Source organism: Haliaeetus albicilla, chromosome 5 (genome assembly GCF_947461875.1).
Source record: "Haliaeetus albicilla chromosome 5, bHalAlb1.1, whole genome shotgun sequence".
Taxonomy (NCBI): domain Eukaryota; kingdom Metazoa; phylum Chordata; class Aves; order Accipitriformes; family Accipitridae; genus Haliaeetus; species Haliaeetus albicilla.
The window spans coordinates 16909042-16931157 of record NC_091487.1 but is presented as its reverse complement, the minus strand read 5'-3'; the positions used below and the strand labels follow the sequence as shown (position 1 = coordinate 16931157).

At 40.1% G+C, this 22116-nt stretch overlaps 1 protein-coding gene across 2 annotated transcripts in view; it reads right to left on the bottom strand.

Moving 5' to 3' along the window:
• Positions 1-22116, bottom strand: part of CLMN (calmin) — a 79651-nt gene that overhangs the window by 10745 nt on the left and 46790 nt on the right. For both annotated transcript variants that reach the window (XM_069783541.1, XM_069783542.1), the window contains exons 2-10: positions 15377-15438; positions 12686-12781; positions 11061-11144; positions 8341-8433; positions 6863-7053; positions 4874-5067; positions 3788-3870; positions 1588-2901; positions 390-571 (exon numbers count right to left, since the gene is read on the bottom strand). In XM_069783541.1, coding sequence (XP_069639642.1) covers positions 390-571; positions 1588-2901; positions 3788-3870; positions 4874-5067; positions 6863-7053; positions 8341-8433; positions 11061-11144; positions 12686-12781; positions 15377-15438 — 2299 coding nt within the window. The remainder of the gene's footprint in view (positions 1-389; positions 572-1587; positions 2902-3787; positions 3871-4873; positions 5068-6862; positions 7054-8340; positions 8434-11060; positions 11145-12685; positions 12782-15376; positions 15439-22116) is intronic.

The following is a 22116-nucleotide window of genomic DNA, read 5'->3' as shown; positions in this document are numbered from 1 at the left end:
TCCAAGACAGAGAAAAAGGCCAACAAATATCTGTTGGAATGAAGCAATGTCACACTTCCACATGGTGTCACAATGCACATGAATTATTTAATCTATGTTACAAAACACTCTTTCTCTTGGAAAAACAGCTGTAACACTGCCATGTTCAAAATGCACTGGGGTTCCTGTTGGGTTTTGCATAGCAAAGTTCTCGTAGCAAAGTCAAATCAAGTCCTACTGGCACTGAATCACTCAACATGTTTAAGATAAACACAGGAAGAAACCATTGAGTCCCAATACACTGCTCCTAAAAGAAGTCTACAAGAAACATCCAGTGGACAGGGCACACTTCAAAAGACCAGGCATTCATAGCAGTTAGGTGTACTTAAGACAAAGTTAATGTGAAATACCTGGTAAATTCCTGACAATCAGCAATTTCCTCCAGTTTATCTTGTGACAGAGCAGTAGTAGCAACTTCTGAGATTTGCAAGTCTTCTGCTTTGATCGTATTTTTCCCTTCTTCCTCCCTATTACTACTTTTTCCTGGTCTCTTTATGGCTACTGATAAATCCTCTAGATATTCTACTATGGCCTGTTGAAATTAAGAAATATTTTGCATTAGACAACAAGATTTCTTCCCTACCCTTCTAAATATCTTAGTGGTGTAGCCTACTCAGAAGTTAAATTGCATGTAGTACAAGACTGAAAGTCTCACTAAAGAGAGTAAAAAGCAATTCATTTCTTGAAAATAATTTTGGATACATTAAGCTATAAAGTATCATCAGTTCAACATACATACAATTAGTTGTCAGTTCTTTTTATGTAAGAAGACATGACAGGACATGGGTCTTCGAAGTAATCCACTAAGATTTTTTTTAATTTATCCTCAATTAGTCTTTGAAGCTAACAGCAAATTGACTTCATTACTTTAGTCAAGCAACTTGTCTAAGCAACATGTGGAGTAACATTAAATGGACACTTATTCCTGAAAAGCACTGTCTAAAATTACTGCGCTGGAAAACGTGTAAGACAATCCAAAATCAGCGTCTGCAAGAAGAGATGAGTAGCAAATTGCCTAAATCCAATACACAGAATAATTACCAAAAATCCCTATTTCTCCTCCTCCAGTGTAGACAATCCTTCATTTTACCCACATAACTTATCCTACTCAAATTGGTTTAAGTTTTTATAGGCAAACTTATTTGGATTCAGACAAAAATTACCTTTGCCTGTACCCTTTCTAAATCAACAATACTACTTTCTGTTCATCTCATTACAAATTATTAAAAATACCGTCTGTGATAATCTTTTATGCCCAGGGATTACACAGGAGCCTCAAACTACTTTAAAACATAATTAAAATTCACATTTTTGCAGTACTATTAGTATTAAGGCTTATACTCTCTTTTAATGTCAGATCTTCTTAGGGATCTGCAATTCTATTCATTCCAGTAGAGGGCTGTGGCAAACAGCATTACTGGACAGGAAACCAAGTACATTTTACATATTTCTCCAAAGCACTGCAAAACGAAAGCAAATGAAAACCATTGAGGTCAGATGCTAATCCTCCATATATACACAAAGAAATGCTGGTAATAAATAAAATACCTCAGGGTGTTGTGGAATGGTGGAATCTTGATGGTTGGCAGCCTTTTTGCCATCTTTTTCAATTTCTAACTCTTCTCCTACTAGTAATGGCACTTCTTTTTCATCGAAAGAATTCATGTGACTGTTAGTATCTGTTGTGTCCTCCTCGCCATCCTCAGTATCCATTTCTGATGGAGGGACACCTAGCTTATTCCCTAAGTCTGGGTCTGGAACATCTTCCTTGTAGTTCTGTTCTGGTAAGCCCTTCTCATGTAAAACACTTGTTACTGTTTCAGAAGAAGATTTGTCATTTCCAGTACCATAACCTTCAATACAAGGCTCAAGGTAAGCATTCAAAACTGCTGAAATGGGAACATTATAATGTGGATAATAAAAGAGATCGTGGGGTATCACAGATACTTTCGAAGAACTGGGTAGCACTTCAGCTGAAGACTCAACTTCATCACAGCTGTCCAGGTCTTCTGGATTTTTGGGTACATCTGAGAGAGAGTCATCAGATGCTTCAGGCTCTGTAGATAGTTCTTGGCTTTTGAGATCAGAACCATTCAGTGAAGAATGGTTAGTTTCTATTGTCTCAAAGACAGGTGATTGCTTTGTATGTTCATTTTGTGGAAGCTTCAGTATTTCCTCATTTAGATGAAGAACATACTTATGTGTATCTTCTTGTTTTGAGGTACCTTCTGGTAAAAGAACTGAATTCTGGGGTTTGCTCTCTTCTACTTTATTTATAGATTCATCTGTAAGTATACCTGAAGTCCAGGATAATGGACTCAAAGAAGAAGTGTTGGCTGAAAGGCTCTTAGTTTCGTTGTCATATTCAGTAGAGGTTTCTTTAGTTAATTCTTCAGAGTAGTCTTCAAAAGAGTCAGCAGAATTTTTCTGATCTGTCAGAACAGCTGGAGAAAGGTCATCGTTCTGTTTCAGTGGATCATCAGATATGCCCCCTTCACCTGGCATGAATTTATCACTTAGAACCTCCCAAGAGGAATTGGATTCAAAACTGACAGATCCTGTGATTTTCAGTGAGGTAGGCCTCTGAGGCTCCTCTTCAGAAGTTTCCTGTGAATCACCTAACACTTGACTCAATTTCCCATTACATTTTTCAGCAATGGTTTCTGACGGAATTCTCTCAGGGGTGTCATGAATATGAACCTTTGGAGGAGCTGGATGACTCCTTTCGTGATTAACAGTATACATGTTTTCTTCACTTTTACTTAAAATCAAGATTTTGCCTTCCTTTTCTGAAGGTGTGTCTTTGATGTGGACATACGTGGACTCAATTGGAAGCTCCTTGTCAGGATCTGTAAAGTCTTCCTATAAGTGATGATACACCATTAAAAGACAAATCATACCTCAGATACCATTTTACTTTTCCCAAACACTCCAGAAAGAATAACTACCCAGCCCATCATCCCACTACGTTGTGAATGGCCAATTAATGACTCACTTATTTTGAAAGTAGGGAAACCAATTTGGCAAGTCAAGTGACTTGAACAAAGCTCAACGTCAAGAAGCCACTTGTACAGGAAGATTAGAATGCAGACAAGCCTACTCCTCAGTTGTTATGTATTCATCTCTGTCTCCTATCATTTATTCCTCTCCAAGTTTATCCTCTGTTTCTCCAGAAGACCTTTGTCAGTCCCTCACACTGTCAGTCCCTGTTTGCTCCTCAATTCTTTATTTTTGATAGCCTGCATTAAAGTCCTGGTCCTTTAAGCTGCAGTTTATTTCATGCTTACAATGAGTGCTATTGACTGCTGCATTGACAAGATTCAGCCTCTGCTATCTTGTGTCTGATATCTGCTAAATTCAGATTGACTGTGGGCCTCAAACTTGAGAAGACAAAAGTCAAAATGAAATTCAAAGTCCAATGAATCATCATAGTTGAAGGAATAAATTTCAGCATTATTTAAGACTAATATAGCAAAGTAGTAGTGCCCTATGTAACCAGTTCTAACCTCTGAAAGTTATAATTGGATGTAAATGTTTACAAGCATAATTCTATCTATCTAAAGCATTTTAGCAATCGCCAATGAAAGCCCATTTGACTGGATTTAAGAAAAATGTGAAAAATCTGAGTTTGTGGTTTATTTTAAATAGCTTAGAAAGAAACCTAGAAGATAAATACAGCAATATCTGACTTTATTAAGTACACCAAAGCAAATTAAGAAAATGATGTGATGTAGCAGTAAACACATACCCCTTCCAGCTCTGGGAAGTGTTCCAGAAATTGTGCCACGTATGTCACAATTGACTGTTCATCGGGTGATTCCACCATGATATCTGTGGAGACAAGACACAAGGGGCTTGAGCACACATGGATTTAGAACACCCTTGCAGTGGAACAGATCATCAGACATTTACGCCTTTATGATGAGAGAAATAACAGCTACAAATGCTTTTCTTTTTCTGACAGATAAGAGACATACTTTTCACTGTTGATGGTACTCAAAAGAGTTCTTAACATCTTATTCACATTAATTTTTTCCTGTTTCCAAACACATACCAAACCCTGCTCAGGGTCCCTTTTCATCCAGCTTCATACTGTCATTTATGTCGTTGTCACTAGACAGTGATCTTGTTGAGTGACAGCACAGAGGTTTATTTTTAGCAGGATGGCCCAGTCTTCTAACAGGTGACCCATGAAAGCACAAACAACCAATCTGTGCTTTCAATTATAAAATCAAGGCCTAACACCTGTCTAGTAGAGTTCAGTGAAAAACACTGCAAGAAGCAGCTCCATTTATATACATGTATTTATATACAAACATATATGCTGATATTTAGATATATAAATATATATGTGTGCACAGATGCGTTGTAAAGGAAAAACTGGGAGATGCAAATACATTTGAAACGTATCTACCCATTTTCCCGGTATGGCAGACTCTCATACTTCATCATGGAGTGACATTTAGTCTCTGCAGACTGTAGGCATTATGAAACGGTGCTAATGCATTGAGACGCTTCTTAGGCCGACAGGGTGGTGATTAATACTCACTAGTAATGTAGTTGTCACATAGCATCTAAACATTAACCAGGACCAGCGTACATAGCTAAAACTATGGTAAGATCTCTGCCACCAAGGAGCTTACAAATATGACTGGAAGCACACAACTATAAGCCAGTGACCAATTCATTTTTATTATTCTTATCAATCAGCCCAACACACTGATCACATTAACAGCGTAATCACTGGGAGGTTTTTTGTAGGTATCACAATGCAACATTCATGAATTCATTACAGTTTGAATGTTACCCAACAAAATTGATGTAGGCATTTTACCTTCTGGTTCTAGGAGTCGAGGAACACCCAACTTATTTTGTGCTATGCTGAAAGCATCCTCCAGGTTTTCTCGAGATGATTTCTCCAGTGCTTGCTTCATGTCTACCAACGTACAGTCTATTGCTTTTATGATAGCTAAGAAAGCAAGACCACTCCTCCAACTGCTGGCAAAGTCCTGAACTGCAACACCGTACCTGAACAGAATTACAGTGGTGCTGTTACAAAATCCAAAGTAAAGGCATCATAATTTTCAAAGACTCCTGAAAGTTAAAAGTAAGGTTTCTGAGTTGCACTAGTCACATCTGAGATCTTTTTGGATTTCAAAACACACAGAATACATCCATAAAACACAAGGATTCACAAACTGGATCAGTATGGCTAACAGCTGACATCAACCTGCTTGTAGGAAGTAGTTAGTAAAAACAAAGCCCTCAAGAACTCAGCAACCACATTTAACATTCACAAAACCAAATGTCTCTGTGATTCCTGTTTCTGTTGCTCTCCAGCATTTTAATGCCAGAGTTTGGGAAGACTGCCAACACTTAAATATTTAAACACATAAGCATAAATGATTCACATTCCTGTGTACTTGGCCTTCTATAGCAGAAAACTGTGCTTTGCCAAATGCAAATGGTGTCAGTATATGTATAAACCACAAGTGTGCTAGATGCCCAAAGTTTTGGAGGAAAAAACAACCATCAAACTTGCAATGAAATACAGCTCCAGAAGAGAAAGTTCTGCACAGGTCATTGGATAACAGGATTATAACGACGCTATTATGTTTTTAATAGACCAGTTGCAAGAACAATTTTCTCCTATTAGATGTTCTCAATTTGTACTCTTTGACTGGACTGAAAAGTCTATGGCCTTTACTTCTCTGGTCCTCACTTTCCTTGTACCACCTCCCTGTTAGTGACAATATCAGAATTATTTTGGGACTAAAACCATGCTTCCTCTAAGGTCTGCACTGGCAGCAGTGAACTACGGATCTCAATGGGACAAGTTTATCTGCACAACAAGCACCCTTAGCTTCACTGGAGATAACCAAGAGATGATGTGGCCCACAGGACCAAGTATTTAAGATGTAAATGCTTATCTTCAACACTAGACATAGAACATTTGTGTTCACAGGCAGATTTGGACATATAAATCCATCAAGGGACAAAAATGCCAAATATTCAGCTATCCAACTTGTATAAGTAAGTTTGACCCTTGCCCTCTTTAAAACTCTCTGGCAGCCATCACTTCAGATAATAATATATGTAAAATATACTCCAAGCATTTACACGTGCACTATACATCTCACACTAAAGTTTTTTAACCCAACAGTAACTCTACCAGGTTAAAGCATTACTAGACAAAATGCTTTGCTGAAATAACTACTTTTTTATTGAAGAGGAGAGAGACATGTAGAGCAAGGGAACTGGACCCAAATGTTACACATTCATGAGAAGCAACTTAAGGTTCACCCCCTTCCCCTCTTTAATTCTGAGGAAAGAGGGACTCTTAACAGGTGCTCTGTCCTTCAAGGCACTCTGCAGCACACAGAGAAGTTCCCTCAGGGCTGCTGCTTACTTTAAAAGGCTGTTGCTGAAGTCTTTCAATATATTTATTTTTTTCAGTTCAACCCTTGTTTATGCCGACGCTTTAATTAGCAAAAGATATCAAATAGACTGCACGAAAGCCGGGGGGCAGGGGGAGGAGGGAACAATCCTGTTTTAAACAGTGCCAAGCAGATTAGTTCAAGTTAACATTTAACGCTCAAATCATGAAGCCAGCAATGCATACGGCTTCAAGGTCAGACAGCCGCTGTAGACACACGGCCGTTGTGGTATACCCCCCTGCAGAGACCGTACGCTTGCAAACTTCAAAAGCAGAAGAAGCCACAGCACACGGTAATGTGCACACGGGGCAGAAGAGAGAAAAGAGACTCAGCTTCAAAAGGGCAGGTGGCAAAACACCGTTTTATACAAGGGTTTGTTAGCTTACTTTCTGGTTTTCCTCTGAACCCAGATTAGAAGGGCTCTGATGGCTTTCCGCTGATCCTTCACTGTAATGGACATGTTTCTCTCCACGCTGGGAGTGCTGGGGTGGGATGTGTCTGACTCCGGACCGCTGGGCCCGGAGGACAGGCTGGAGGAGGAGGAGTTCCTGTTGAGGTTGCCTGTCAGCTCCTTAATCTGTAATGAAAGGTGAAACACGCAATGCTCTGGTTTAACACCAGCTGCACGGAGAACTCAGTGCTTGTTTTCATGCAAACTTTAAAGGTAACAGCGCCATAACTGAATTTTAAGAGGTAATTATAGACCTGGCCATTATAACTCTTGACTTGTATTGCACAGGCGTGCCAGCCAGCAGCAGCCCAGCTGGCAACCCCAGGAAACAGACAGGGCAAGTATCAGTTCAGGCTGAACTGGGCAAATTCGGATTAAACAAAAAGCAAAAAAACGTGTCCTTGAATGAAAAATTAGTTTCACTAGAATTGTTCTCTTCACAGGACTTGCTTGAGTGAATATTTTTAGCCAAGAAATGGTGACCTGCAGCAGCACTCCTGTCCTTGGTCAGCATTGACATTTGAGCCCAAATTATCCACTCTGCTGCTCTTAGGTCCCCCATGCCCTCTGCTGCTGGGGCGACAGATTCTGGTCGCACCATCTCTGCCTGCGAGTCCGTCTGGCCAAACTGGTGCTGTGCAGCACTGTTCAGCTTGAGGAGCTCAGCCAGGGCGAGAAACCCCAGTGCAACTTCCAGATGATTTTTTTAAACCTATAGCCATTTCTGAAATGACCCCAAGACAATGAAGGAGCCTCACAGTCTTACGAGAGTTGCAGAACCCTCCCTCCATCTCTGTCTGTTCATTAGAATTTGGTATTGTCTAGAAGGTCATTTTCAAAATACGTGTAGGTTAGGGAGCAGTTTTAATCTAAGCCTGGGGCTAAACCAATTTTCAGGCTCAAATCAGTTTTATCAGTTCCAAGCCCTTCAAGATCTTTCATTTGGCCATCTACATCAGTTGTGAATTTTTTCCATGATGAGTAAGTCTCTGGAGATCAGTGATTCTGCATGGAATTTCCCACTAAATTGGACCAAATCAAGAAAAGGTTATTGAAAATAAACCGTGACCTGGAATCAAACCCGAGATGTTGGTTCAGATCCAGGGAATCTGGAACAGAACCCTGGGAAGGCACAGGAGAGAAGGTAAAGTAGTAATCCAAAGTTCTAATTCTGGTCCAAGTCAAATGAGGCCTTGAACTGTCTCCTATTTACACCAAAATAGGTCCAATGAAGTAAAATGAAAGCAGCTGCAGGTATAAAATTAGCATGTATTAGGAGGGAAAAGCCCAGGTTTAGCATGCTTAATTATGTTCTTTAAGATTAAAAATCAATTTAAAAATCAATATTCAGCTGGAATAGATTGATACCATGAAGACTGTTCACTTATGATCAAAGTATTAAAGTTTTATTACCTGAAAAAACAAGATTATATTCCATATTAGCCCAAGTACCAGGGAAGAATTTCCATCTGCTATTTCTGCTGCATCAATGCTAACAAGCTTTACCTGTAGAAGAGACCATAAATTCAGAGCCAAATTCAAAGAAGCAAGCTAAATGCAAAAAATGCACTGAGACTACTGGATATGTCCAGAACACTTCTGCCACTGACTAGCCAGCCAAAAAGCAATACTGAAATCTTGTGTTAATGATAGTTTTCCCTGATCTCAACCACCTTGCTCATGGAACTCTTATCTCAAGCCCCCATCACAGTCTGCAAAACAGAAGTGAGCCCAGTTCTGCAGCCTCAAGACCACAAATGTGTTTCCTCCATACAAAAATGGAACAAGATGGTGCCCCCTCCAGTGGATCCTATTCTTAAAAAGTAGAGAGTCACTTCTTGTACAAAAATGAAAATCCAAATAAGGGCTGCTTAGTTCTGTTTTGCTATGCATCTCCTTTCTCCTTGCTTATCTCACCTTACACAGCTTGTAACAGAGTTCTGATTAAATCAGTTAGCAAAAGGATAGGGTTGCTTACTACAAGCAAACTAGACTTTCCCACAGTGAGGTTTCTTCCACCTGATAACACCAGGATGTTATTCTCTTAGACAACACAGAGTTGGTTTTGGCAAAGGTCATGGAGGAGGGAGGAAGCAAGGAAGCTGTCAGTACTGCACATGGCACCCAGACCGAGTTAAAGCCCAGCATACAGCCCATTTATCACTTGGAAACCCTGTACATGATGAATCAGTTAGCAGTGCTTTACCCTGCTGCCCCAGTTCCACAGAAGCTACACTGATGGGTTCCACCCACTGTGGTTTAATATCTAACCCTGAAGGTCTTGGCAGCCAAGGCATTTTGCCAACACTTTCATCACCACCCTTCACTAACTGGTTTGGTTAGACTGAAAAAAGGAAAGCAAAATAACTTTTTATCTAGTGGTTTACACAACAGTTTTCAATCTTAGCAAGAAGATACCTCTAGCTGTCATATTTCAAGGCTCACATTTCTTGCTAGCTCCAAGGTATTTGGCATGGGAAAACCTTTAAGATCTAGTACATCTGAACAGCAGTTTCTCCAAAATGGGGAGCAAGTGGCATTTATCATTAGACTGTTCTCAGTGTCAGCTCTGTCCTCTTACTGCTGCTTATGTTTGTCACCCAGCCCAGTAGAGATACTTGGCTAGAAGATACTGACTGCTTACTCTTAAGGAAACAAGAAATCCACAGAAAAGTAGGTGTTTTAGCACTACTAATTAAAAGGCCGCCTGTGTCCAAGGCTCCTCCTCCCTGGCCCTGCTCATTGAGGTTCTAGATTGTCCCCTAGCGAGGTCCTGGCAACCAGACACGCTTCAGCTGCAGCTCTGCAATGTGTTGATGTCAACAGAGAGAAAAAATCTCATCTGCCAGTGGGCCTTAGCCGGATTTGGGTAGAAAGCATCAACTGGGAAACTGCTAAGAAATCTGTGAACACGTAAAATACTTCTTAGCAGTTCTCTAGCAGGACATGTAGACATAGACATTGAGGGCCAGATCAGCCCCTACTGGTGGAGTTTCCAAAAGGAGACTCGAACACCTGGAAGTTACTGGACAACTTCTTGACCTTTCACATCCTCTCCTGGGGAAAAAGGCAAAGGAGGTTAAACCTCCCACATCTACAAGGTCGTAAGAGATCTACTAAGACCTCACATCACACTCATTCCTGCACTGAGCTTTGCAGTGACTCTCCTGCATGACTAGCACTGCTGCAGGATCTCTGGAACAAGAGCTAAGCTCATTGCAGGGAAGCAGCAAAGTGACATCAACTGCTGTTGTGGCATTCCATGCAAGGCAGGGTTTTGCCCCTGTGCACACACCGGATCCCTCCTCACCCATAAAGTTTAAACCCTGCTGCAGTCCTTTATAGGACATAGTCCAATATTTGTTTTCTCTTTCTGAAAGATCTAGGTATACCATGTATATGAGTTGTTATATGGCTAGGACTTCTCTCGACCCCATTACTTTTCAACATTTTTCAGGAGCAGAGAGTTTTCAAGACACAGGCCACATCCATAGGGCTTTGGAATAAAGGCCTAATGGGAGAAATAGAAAAAGTAATGAATCATTTCAAGCTACAGGGTCTGTTCTTGCTTGATCACTTAGAACGTTAGGAAGTGATGTTGCAGTAATGCCACAGTGACTATGAGGGAAGTTATATCCTTATAAGGTTTTGATTCCTGGAATTATGCATTTATGTTATTTATCATGTTCCCAGATTTAATTTTCTCTTACCTTTGACTCATGATTAGCTGCTGCAGCAGTTTACCAGATAAATACATGATATGTAATACTGAAAGTATTTCTGATGGAAGAGAGTCATCTACCTTCAATGTAACTGAAGTAATGCGACTAAGTCCCAGTTCATAAAAATTACTTGCATTTCTTTTTATTTTCTTTTAATATTGGGTTCCTGATCCTTTAATCCTGTTGAACTTTTACATTATAAAATGAACAAATAATCCTTGTTTTAGACTCTGTCGGTGTTCTCATTGTGCATTTTTATGTGGCTTTTCAGCCTTGCTGCTAGGGTAAGTCACAGTGCCTTTAAGTGGTACATTCCTCTTATGTACATGCAGTGCATCAGACTAATTACAATTACAACAATTACAATTTGCAAAATACATCCAGAGAAGACCAGCCTTTGGAAATACTCACATTACTGTCCTCCAAGAACTTAAGTGCTTTGGCTATGTTGTTCAAACGAAAAATGCGATGGGTTGAAGATTTGTATTCGTGCATCTAGAAAAAAATAAGAGCCACACTGTTTTTAAAAATGGTGGAATTACTCACCACGTCATACGAAGCTTAAAAAGCTACAAACACAGAAGCAAAATAAAGCTAAGGAAATCTACCTATGTAAAATTATGGCCATCTCTGATCAGTAAAGTGCTTCAACTACATGATCTGCCCTTGCTGTAGCAAAGCAGGGTTAGCAACCAGCGTTCCTGCTCTCCAGAAGTTATTACTCTCTTGGACCTGCCACGTTGATTATTTACGTAATCACTCCCCAACCATGTTCAGTCACAGGGTCAAATTTACCTGAAAATTTGTAGTAATAGATTTTTTTTGTCTTGCATTAAATTAGATGATGCTAATTAAGAAGAGTGAGCAGTTTCCATAGCAGGCACAGGCAGGTGGGAGGCAGAAGCCTCCACTTTGGCAGAAATGAAACAAATTCATTGCATGCCTGTCTGCCTGCAGTTCTACTTTGGCACACTGTTTTTATCACATGCGTGCAGGAACACCTAACTGTCAGCACAACAAGTTTGGCCAGCTGACCTTACCTCCTTCCCTGCCCTCCTCCCTGACCTCCCGGGGCATAGCCTAAGGTTTACCATGATGTGTCTCCCCCTTCAATTCCTTTCCAGCCTGGCTCTCAATGCAATCTGTGTGAATGCCCACAGAGACACTGCCACTTCTGCTACAGCTCCCCAAAACTGCAAGAATATTAAAAAATAGGCTGTTCTGAGTGTATGACCACAGTGGCCATTCACGCTGCAGTATGCAGATGGTTCAGTCACTGTAGAGCATCACCAGGCGATTGCAAGTGCATCTGCAGTGGTGAGGCAGCTGCAGAACAGGAGTCTCCTCTTATCCAAGTGTAATACCCAGACAGGAGAGCGTACTTGCTGACAAGACTGATGTAGAAAGAAAGCATTAAAGAAGTCAACTGTAACTGGTCATTTGTATTTGCACTGGGTGTTTCCATTTCTGGTATGTGGAACTTTATACAGCTCTTACAAAGAGAGGAGGAGAGAAAAAGATTCTCATAAGTGAAGCTTTGCCCTTCTGATTTAGACCATATCAGTAAGACTAATGGAACCTGAGCCAGGATACCAGAACTAAACTCACAACTACACCAAGCATCAGCACACCTATTAAGTGTCATAATGATCTTAGACAAAATAGAAACAGAATTTATGGATTAAAAAAATAATATAGCAAATATGTCTGTTCCTGCTAACGTGACTTGGGTGATCTCCAAATGGAGTATGTGAGCATTAATGTATTAAAGCCTTAAAAAAACCTGAGGGGTAGGAACATTTACACTGATCACACACCATTTACACCTCACTGTTATATATTTCCTTGAAATCTAAGTTACAACTCAGGACACCAGACTGTAACATAAGGAAATCACAACAAAGTTGCTGAAATTCTTATTACTATACAGAAGACATGGGACCAAATTCAGCCTTATTCCTTGGATGTCCTTATACTGTTGCTCATAACACACAGAGCTCCATACCTAAGGAGGTTTCTTGCTCTTGTATACATACCAGCTTTTGTCCTGACAGGACTTCCAGTAGCGCCATCAAGATTTTGCCATCTTGTATATCAATAAACAAGTCTTTTACTTTCAGAGGAGGCTTGCACTGTGAAGAAAAAAAACCAGGTAGCTTTTAAAGCAGTACTGCTTGGTAAGTCACCATGATTTCAGAGAGTAAGAAGGAGAATTTTACAAGACAGAGGTCCTAGAAGTAAATCATAGCCTGCAGGAAGAAAGGGCTGACTATTCTTCACATCGGTGGCAATTCTGTCCTAGGAATGTCGGAGCTAAAACTGAGATATAGTACTCGTGTAATTGAGATCAGACAAGGACTTATTTCAGATTTTCCATAACAGAACCTCACCCTAAATACTCTGCCTAGGAAGCGACCACCTAAGGATTGGGTGCTGATCCCTCAGACTAAGACAAGTCCAGCAGAAGCAAATCCCATTTTATGCTGAAATAAGACCGTGGTCCAGCTGGCCACAATGTCCTGTCTCCTTTGTAAGGTTTCTGCTGGTGACATTCTGTTTCCCAGTATTTTCTAAGTACTTTAAATAGCAACTTCTTGTATTGTGTCTCTCTCTTCTCAGCAAACCTCCAAAGGGAACCATCTCCTCACTTTACTGAGGTGTCTGATGCTGTGTGCACTGAGGCACACAGCCAAGTCAGCTCAGGCCTTAGGGGTAGTCTCAGCTGCAGCAATTATGCTCTGTTCAGGTGTCACTCACTCACATGTCCCTAAAGAGCCCAATCTTTTTATCTGTGGTTGGGCAATGCACTACTGTTTGATTAAACACTGCTTCAGGCAAATGGGGACCATACATTTTTGTTACTAGTCTTTAATCTAGCCAAGAGTACTCAACGATGCTCCCTACTGAAAGCAAGCAAAGTATCATTCATTTCAAAATTAAATAACCTATCTGAAAGCCTCAAACCCAAACCTTTTTTATTCTTTCAGTACTTAAGACAAGAACAACCAGAACTCGGAAGATGCAGACCACTCCCAATTATCCCATGACCAGCAGAGCCAGCTCCTCTCAAAAGATGACCCAAATGGGATGGTCTCCTCTAAAAGGGGATGCACCACACCATAAGTTTCCTGAAGAAGTACAGGAAGACGATTTCACTGCTGCCTTTAAAAGAAACAAGCCATTCTGCAAGAAGTGCTTCTTTGAGGATAAAGGCAGAAGCCACCTTCCTCAGTGGGTGTCCTTGGGGAATCACCTGTAATTAGAGAGAGCTTTAGCGAAGCTCTCATTATTTACACAGGTATGTTTATTATGCCACTTCCAGGAAAAACTCCAGTATAGCAGCAGACTTTTGTCCTTTCTTCAGAAAAGCATTTTTCTTTGTTGAAGCAGAGAGGAAAAAAACTTGTATGCACTCCAGAGAAAACAGTTCACCTGCCCACAAAGTTTCTAAGACTTCATATGCTTGGCATGGCAGAATTAACAGCACCCTACAGCCTTTTCATGATCTAATTCCTTCTGTAAATCAAAGAGCTTCTCCACAGTCACATATCTGACAACCCTTTTTGACAACTTCCAAAATTGCAGTTATTTTAAAGCCCTAGAGCCTGATTCACGAAGGCATCATGTAACACTGTCTTTGTTCTGAGAGACCTTTGGGAGCAATTGCTAGTCAAAACATTTCCAACTAGCCTTATTCTGATTTTCCAGTGAGATTTAAGAGGATCCCTTTACTCCTTCAGCAACACTCACTGCAGAGTAGTGGACTTAAGCAGCTATATATGTGATGCCTTTCTTCTAAAACCCCTTTACTTTACTATGTCTGAAATGCAATCACTTCCCAAGAACTACAGGAGCTAAACTGAGTCAGCTTGTAGCCCAAACTTAGTTCCAGTCTGTACTTCGTGAAATTTAGCCACAGATACTAAAAGCGTGGTGAATCTCAAATCGCAGTCCAAGCTGGGTCTTCGTCTAGATCAGGAAGCTGGTCTCATTCCTTGATCCTGCACTAAGCATTGCTGCTGTCTCGGTAATATTAAGAATTTTTTTTTCTTTTCATCCTCAACAGCAGGAAAATTGTTCTCTGGATGGCAGACTACTCAGGAGAGTTAGTACTTATCTGCTATCAATAAGAACAGTAAATTAGGTTTAATAGCCATATTATGGTATGATTAAGAAACAATTACATCTTAAAAATATCAAGTGATGTCCAAAAATTAGTTCTCCAGTGTAAGTGGATATGTAAAGATCCCATCATACAGCCCCCGCAAAACACGACTGACAAGGAATTAATGTTTCCCATCTGCAGATCTGGGATGAAGCCAGGTTCTGAAGAACATCTGTCTTTGGCCATGATGCCTCAGATGTTTGAACTTCCAGTCCAGGGAAGAACACAGTCATCATCACCTCAGAGCAGCCTCAACCACATTTGATTTTATGTGGGTACGTTCTGTGGGAAAATTCTAGTCTCATGATAACAGTCAGTAGCATTAAAGACTTAATTGCACCTGAGATGAACTAAAGCCAGCCAAGCATTCGCTGTGCCTGAAAAGCAATGTTAATTTACTCAGAAATATGCTTTCAGCTTTCCCTCATTCTCCTCCAAATGTCCCCATATGCATAGAAGTCAATTTTGTTTCTAAATTTTAACTACTTTAAAAGGAATTAGCTGCAATCTATCTATGGTTGTGTCCTTGTATCTCAACATCAAGACTGTTTGTCAGTCTTACCTTTCCCAAATGTAGGTTTATCCATCTGGTAAAGGTCCTCTTCTGTACATTTTCCCGTTCCACTAGAAATACCAGAAACACAAAACAGCAATTAAGTTTCCACAAGAGGGAAAGCTGGTAGGAAATTTCAAAAACCGATGCACAAAAAAGTCAGAATTCATGACAGCCCTGTGAATAAAACAAATATATTCCAAATTGGGAGATATAAGGTTGAGCGACGGTGCTTTTTATTCAACTTCTTTGCTCAGACATGAGCTATACGCTTGTAGATGCATTCTAAAGGACGTAGGAAGAAATCTCTCTTAGTTTTGCTGTCTTCAATGTAGCTTTTCAGAGGTGAACATTTATGTGTCGTCCACAGCTCTCCAGTGATGTTAGCCTCTCAGCAGGCAGCTTGACCCTTCTATGTCAATTTATAGGATTATTGCTCCGACACCCTCATGCAAATTGGGCTGGCCTGGATTCCAATGTACTTACTTGCATACACACGGAAACAGGACCGCATTAGCCAACACAACAATTTTGTCTTCATTCTTATGAATGGAAAAGCCTCATCAAATCTCATCTTCCCAATCTCCTAACTAGTGCATTTAAAATCAAAACTCCAAGTCCCTACATTGAAGAATCATTTCATTTCTGTTGCAGGAAGACGAGGAGCGCCTGTTCCTTGCCAGAAGTGCTGTATGCTAGGTGCTGTACAAACAGCTCTTGGGACAGCTGAAGAGTTTTTAATCACATCTGCCATTTCCTGAATCCGTTTCCATAGTAAACTACAGCAAAAGTGTAAGGGGAATCATATTACTGACCAACTTTCTTTTACCTTCTAATATAAAAAATTAGACCATATATTTAATATAAATGAAGTAGACTGACACAGTAATATTTCATTTTAGAGACAATTATTCTCATGTGGTTCTCAAATTTCACTTGAATTAAGGAAATCTGGCAATTTATGAACAAAACCCATTAAAACTAGTTATATGCTGTATTTCAATTTACTCATAGAGCATATCAAATATATTTTTAAACCATTTTGTGTTTCTTCAGCCCTACAAAAATAGCTAACCTATCTGCTGGGAAATCACATTCTGTAGAAGTCTGGTTTGTTTTTATTGGTCAGACTAATTATAGGCTAAGTAGTAGCTTCCGTAAATCAAATTTTAATATTGTTCTTTTTGATCATTTTAACTGAAGGGTCAGCAGCCTCTAATCAGATGTATAATTGTTTTCCTCATTTTGATGCATTGGAATAGAGCTTTCAGCATGAATTACATTTGTCACTGATGGCCCTTCAGGCCTTTTAAGTCCTCTTATTCCTGTAAAACCTGATTTTATGTAAGATTGGTTAAAAAAAGTCATTACCCCTTAAGTGCTTTAGAAAACATGGAAAATGCCAAACTAATTATTGCTGTTGGCTTTTCTTTTAAAATATCTTAGAAGAATGTGCACAGATTTGAAACAGCTCTCTACAAATGAAACTGTAAATTATATTAGGGTTCCAGAATATCTGTAAAAAACCCACAGCATTTACCACCTACAAATCTCAAAGTACAATAAACTAAGAGACGTGACACATCTTTCTTGGTCTACCCTTCCTTCAGCACCTTGACCCCAGAACTGGCTTTCCATGCACTCACACATCCACGGCTGAGCAGCAGAAGTGCTATGTGTCACCTAGGGTGTAACTTCCACAATCAATCGGTTAAAATTAACTTTTCAGGGTGGGTGGAGGTTAACGTTAAGCCAGATCCGTTCCCAGATACACTTCTTTACGTTCAAATACGTGTGTTGGTGCAAAGGGGAAGGCAGAACAGGCGCAGGAGCTAGCGGCAGGCAATGGGGCCACCTCTTTCTTAAGCTTGTCCGAAATGCTCAGGAATGCTCAGATGGGCAGTGCCAGGTTTCGGGGAGAGCAGGAGACCTTATCAAATGGGCTGGATATACAGACGTCCAGTGTCAACCAAAATCAAACAGGAAGCACAGAAGGGTACACAGAAGCAAAATTAATGTTTTCTGATTTCATCAGAGGCTTGGTTTCTTGGTTTTGGATACTGTTTTTCACCAGTCGCTTTGGTAACCTTCATTTTCACGGTCAATAAGGATGCAAAAGAGAGCTGTGTTTATTTACAGATCATCCATAAAACTGAGCACACATTGGCTCCTGATTTTGCTGCAGAAATTCTGCCATCAATGCAAATTAGAGTTGCACATATGCCTGAAAGGATGGATGAGCCAAGCTGGTATTACTGCTTCAGGGAGCTAACACAGCAAAAAAAAAAAAAAAAAAAAAAAAAGGCACATTCAGGAAAGTACTTGAATATTGTCCTGCTTTCGGCTGGGATAGAGTTAATCTTCTTTCTAGTAGCTGGTATAGTGCTATGTTTTGGATTTAGTATGAGAAGAATGTTGATAACACACTAATGTTTTCAGTTGTTGCTAAGTGGTGTTTAGACTAAGTGAAGGATTTTTCAGCTTCTGATGCCCAGCCAGCAAGAAGGCTGGAGGGGCACAAGAAGCTGGGAGGACACAGGCAGGACAGCTGACCCAAACTGGCCAAAGGGGTATTCCATACCATGGGACGTCACATCTAGTATATAAACTGGGGGGGGGAGTGGGGCTGGGGGGATCACTGCTCGGGAATGAACTGGGCATCGGTTGGCGAGTGGTGAGCAATTGCATTGTGCATCACTTGTTTTGTATATTCCAATTCTTATTCTTCTTATTATTGTCATTTTATTATTATTATCATTATTATTATTATTGTCATTTTTATTATTATTATCATTACTATTTTCTTCCTTTCTGTTCTGTTAAACTGTCTTTATCTCAACCCATGAGTTTTACTTTTTTCCCCTGATTCTTTCCCCCATTCCACTGGGTAGGGAGGGAAGTGAGTGAGCAGCTGCATGGTGCTTAGTTGCTGGCTGGGGTTAAACCACGACACATATATACACAGGTTTCTGATACTAATCAGTGAACATTTCTACAGCAAACAGCCTCTTTCCAGTAAGAACAATGACCCCAGAATGGACACTATTTGATTCTGTAGTAGTCTAAAGCAATAGTAACTGGATGGGGAAGAGGAAAGGGGAGGAAATGTGTTTATAAAATCCCTAAGGCAGACAAACCCTTAATGCAGTCCATATGCTCTACGGTAGAGTTAATGGGAAAAGTTCAGCACAGGTATTTACTGATGTGTGCCTTTAACTGTTATTCTTCTCCACCTTTGCGGACCTCCCAGTTTCAGTACAGCTTCTCTTCTCCACAACCTTTTCATTTGAGACGATGGTAGAGACTCTATAAACTTTATACAGTTTCTATAAATTAAATGGAATCTTTTTTTCTCCTTCGCACCTACTATTGTATAGAAGTGAAGAAAATAATTCAAGTCTAAAGTTCCTATGCTTATGTATATAGTTTACTGAAACTGCACTGGGTTTACTGGGAGGCTAGAGAGCAATAACACCATTATAAAATAATAATTACACATACCATATGGCTGGCCTGCACACAAATCCTATGCTGGAAAAGAAGGATGCCTGCTGTGAGGGCTGGATTCAAAGATGTAATGCTGGAAGGTAGTAAAAAGTTAGGAATTGCCATTTTGGTTTGGTTCAGCTCAGCTCAGGCCTTGGCATAAGAGAAAAATTATAAAGAGAAATTTTGACCACCACACAGAAGCTGGGGCTTCCATATTCTTTCAATAAGTGCAATTGCAACCTGCTTTCACAGTAGGGTCTAAGATGGTGCAGAAGCACAGTATTTGTATCAAAGAAGTACACCGGTAAGGCACTGAGAGGCATTAGCTGCAATAATTTAGAGGGGAAGAAACCTTTAGAGCAGGAAAAGGTGTACTGGTAGGATGATGAGCCTATTGTATAACCCACACAGCTCTCTGCCCCACAACTGTGTCCTAGAGGACAGCAGAATTTGGCAGAATTTGGCTCAGCCACAGTATCTGCACCCTAGCCAGTTTGCAAATAAATATTCACAAAGATAGATATTCTGGTTTGTCAAATCTTACGACAAAGGCAACTTATTTGTCATGGAGTAAAACTAAGCTAGTTAAAAAACCACTTGGGCAAATTCAAGGTTAAGCTGTTAGTGGACAAGAGTTTGGCTGCCTCCCTTTGTGGCACCATTTCCTTCCCCACCAGCCTAGAAATTCCTCAGGCATTTACTGCTAATGCCATTTCTTCCTCCTTCAAATCTCCTCAAAGGTCACTACTGTTGCAATACCTACAAGAAGCCAATCCCCTAACAGCCTCTATGTTCAACAGCAAATTGAGACAGCAAATACTGATTTGCTTTTAAATACTATTTATTCTGTTGTTGTAGAACCAGTTATGAATAATCCTCTGAGGAACACCACCCCAGGGCTGGGCATATGAAGGAACTATGAAATGTGGAAGCTGATTTGAGTGGAACACTTGTCAGTGTGTAATTACGTAGCTTCAGAAAACTACTTGATTTGCATGTATGGATATTACTCTCGAAGCAAAGCAGAAGGTCACTTAAATTTGTTTCCAAACCTATTAGCATTTCATCCAGGATACCATCACCACATGACATTAAAACCTTCACAACAGGCCAAGCTGGCTTTTAGATCCACTTGCAAGTCACCTTCAAGACATCTTGCTAACTACTAGTTTTGTAACATGCACAAAAACCAGCTTCCTTGTTTCTACCGCAAGTTACAACCTCTACAGATACAAGATATACCTGTTATTAACATTAAGCAAGTCTTCAGGACAGAAATGGTGGTGTTGGCCACCTAACTGTGAAAGAGGATGCTTTGACTGCCCTTGGCTTCAGAGGCAGTAACTTGCCAGGAGAATCATCCCATATCCACTTCATCGGTAACCAATGGCCACCACAGAACCAGCTCATAAAGTCTGTGACTCTGGAGGTATCTGAGCAACTGCCAAAGTCTCAGATTAGATAGAAGAAAACAGCACTTCTTATTACCCAACAAACTACATGGGCAAATGTATGATATTTAAATACTACAGCCTAACTCCAAAATGAAACATGTCGTTCAGACACCCTAAGTCTTGGGAAATGCAAATTCTTCTCCTTCCACCTTCCTCACCCCAAAACCCCTGTTCATAGAGCCAAGCAATCAATCAGTCTCTAATGAACGCACATTAAACAATCTGCTTTGGAACTACCCAAACTCTAGGCCACTAAATAAAATGAGAACTTCATTTTAAACTGGACTCCACGGTGTTCCTACACTGTGACTCAGCCTAGGTATTTCTGATTACTAGTCATCATACTATCAAGTCTGAATACTGTTTTCTCTGCAGACTTCGTGTTCATGAAGGAAGCCAGACTGACATCTTAGAAAACAGATTTTACCTAAAATTGCTCATTTGCTGCCTACAACGTTCCAAGCTTGTACTATGTCTCAAACACCAAAGAGTGTGTTTCCAGACATGAAAACCCATGTTGCTTTTACAGATCATGCAAGGCTGCCAGCAATACCATTAGCTAAAGAGAACTTCTTAGTTTTTTGGTTGGTTGGTTGTTTTTTTAATTAGGTGGTTGTATCTTTGCATAGGCTCAGACCAATGGCAGTGAGAAACCAGGTTGAATTTTGGTGTCAAACCAGCAAAAGAGGGTGACATCCAGCTAAGATCTGCCTCAATAAGCTTCTGTATGCAGTGCAGGTGGGACACATGAATCCTAGCACGCTGTTCAACCTTTTTTTGCCTATATAGATGCAAGTAACTGCATATGCCATACAGGCAAATAAAGGCCATGCCGTGAGTTACAATAAGCGGTCAGGCATTAGATACAGGATGTTAACATTAGGTACAGGATATCGACAGCTGTAAGGAAGCACAGATCCTTCTCCAGGAGATCTTTTACTGTTCAAACACAACATGTGGGACAAAGTTCAGATGCAAAGACAAAAGACAGGGCACATGCAAGCAACACATCCGACATGGGAAGGGTGATTAGAGGTGAACTGTAACAAAAAAAAAGGGGGGGGGTGAGAAAGGGAGACTGGATGGGGGACAACAACTGACAGCAAAATAAATGGAGAGTTTAAGATGAAATGTGTAAAGCAGGGCAGGGGAAAGTGCAATTCAATTTTCTACTTTTGCTTCACCTCAACACAGAGTTACATTAAACACATTGAACTATTAATGCTCAGAGACTTAATCTCTCTTATATATTTTCATAAAAGGCTGAAAAATAGCTCACGATGTAAGACAAGATGTAGGAAAACACATTCAAGTCTAAATGGTGCAGTCCAGCTACGCTGCTCAGTGAGTACTCAGTACTTACAAGAAAATCTCTGTATTTGTAGGAGTGTGAATTTTAATGGCATAATCAAAGTATAAGGAATAATTTTATCCAAATTGCCCACAAAATTCATTTTATAAGCTTCTGAATTCCTGGGAATTGTATATTTTCCTTGTGCTTAAGAAACTCGCGAACAGCTTAGAAGATTAATATAAATTTTCTTTGATCTGTACAGGGGTTGAAGACTTTGTTGTGTACCATATGCCAATCTGATGTAATTTGGAGCACATGAAATATTAAATCTTAAAAATTCTGGTTTTCTAAAGGAAACATTAACTACACTATATAACATGAGACTGCTCTCAAGTTACCTCCTATGAAATAGGGCCTCTAAGCCTTCCAGATGAAGTTGTTAAGTTAATTGTTTGTTGAAACTGACCCATTTATTAGAGTCCTTATTAAATTTCTATGGCAGGTGTTGAAAG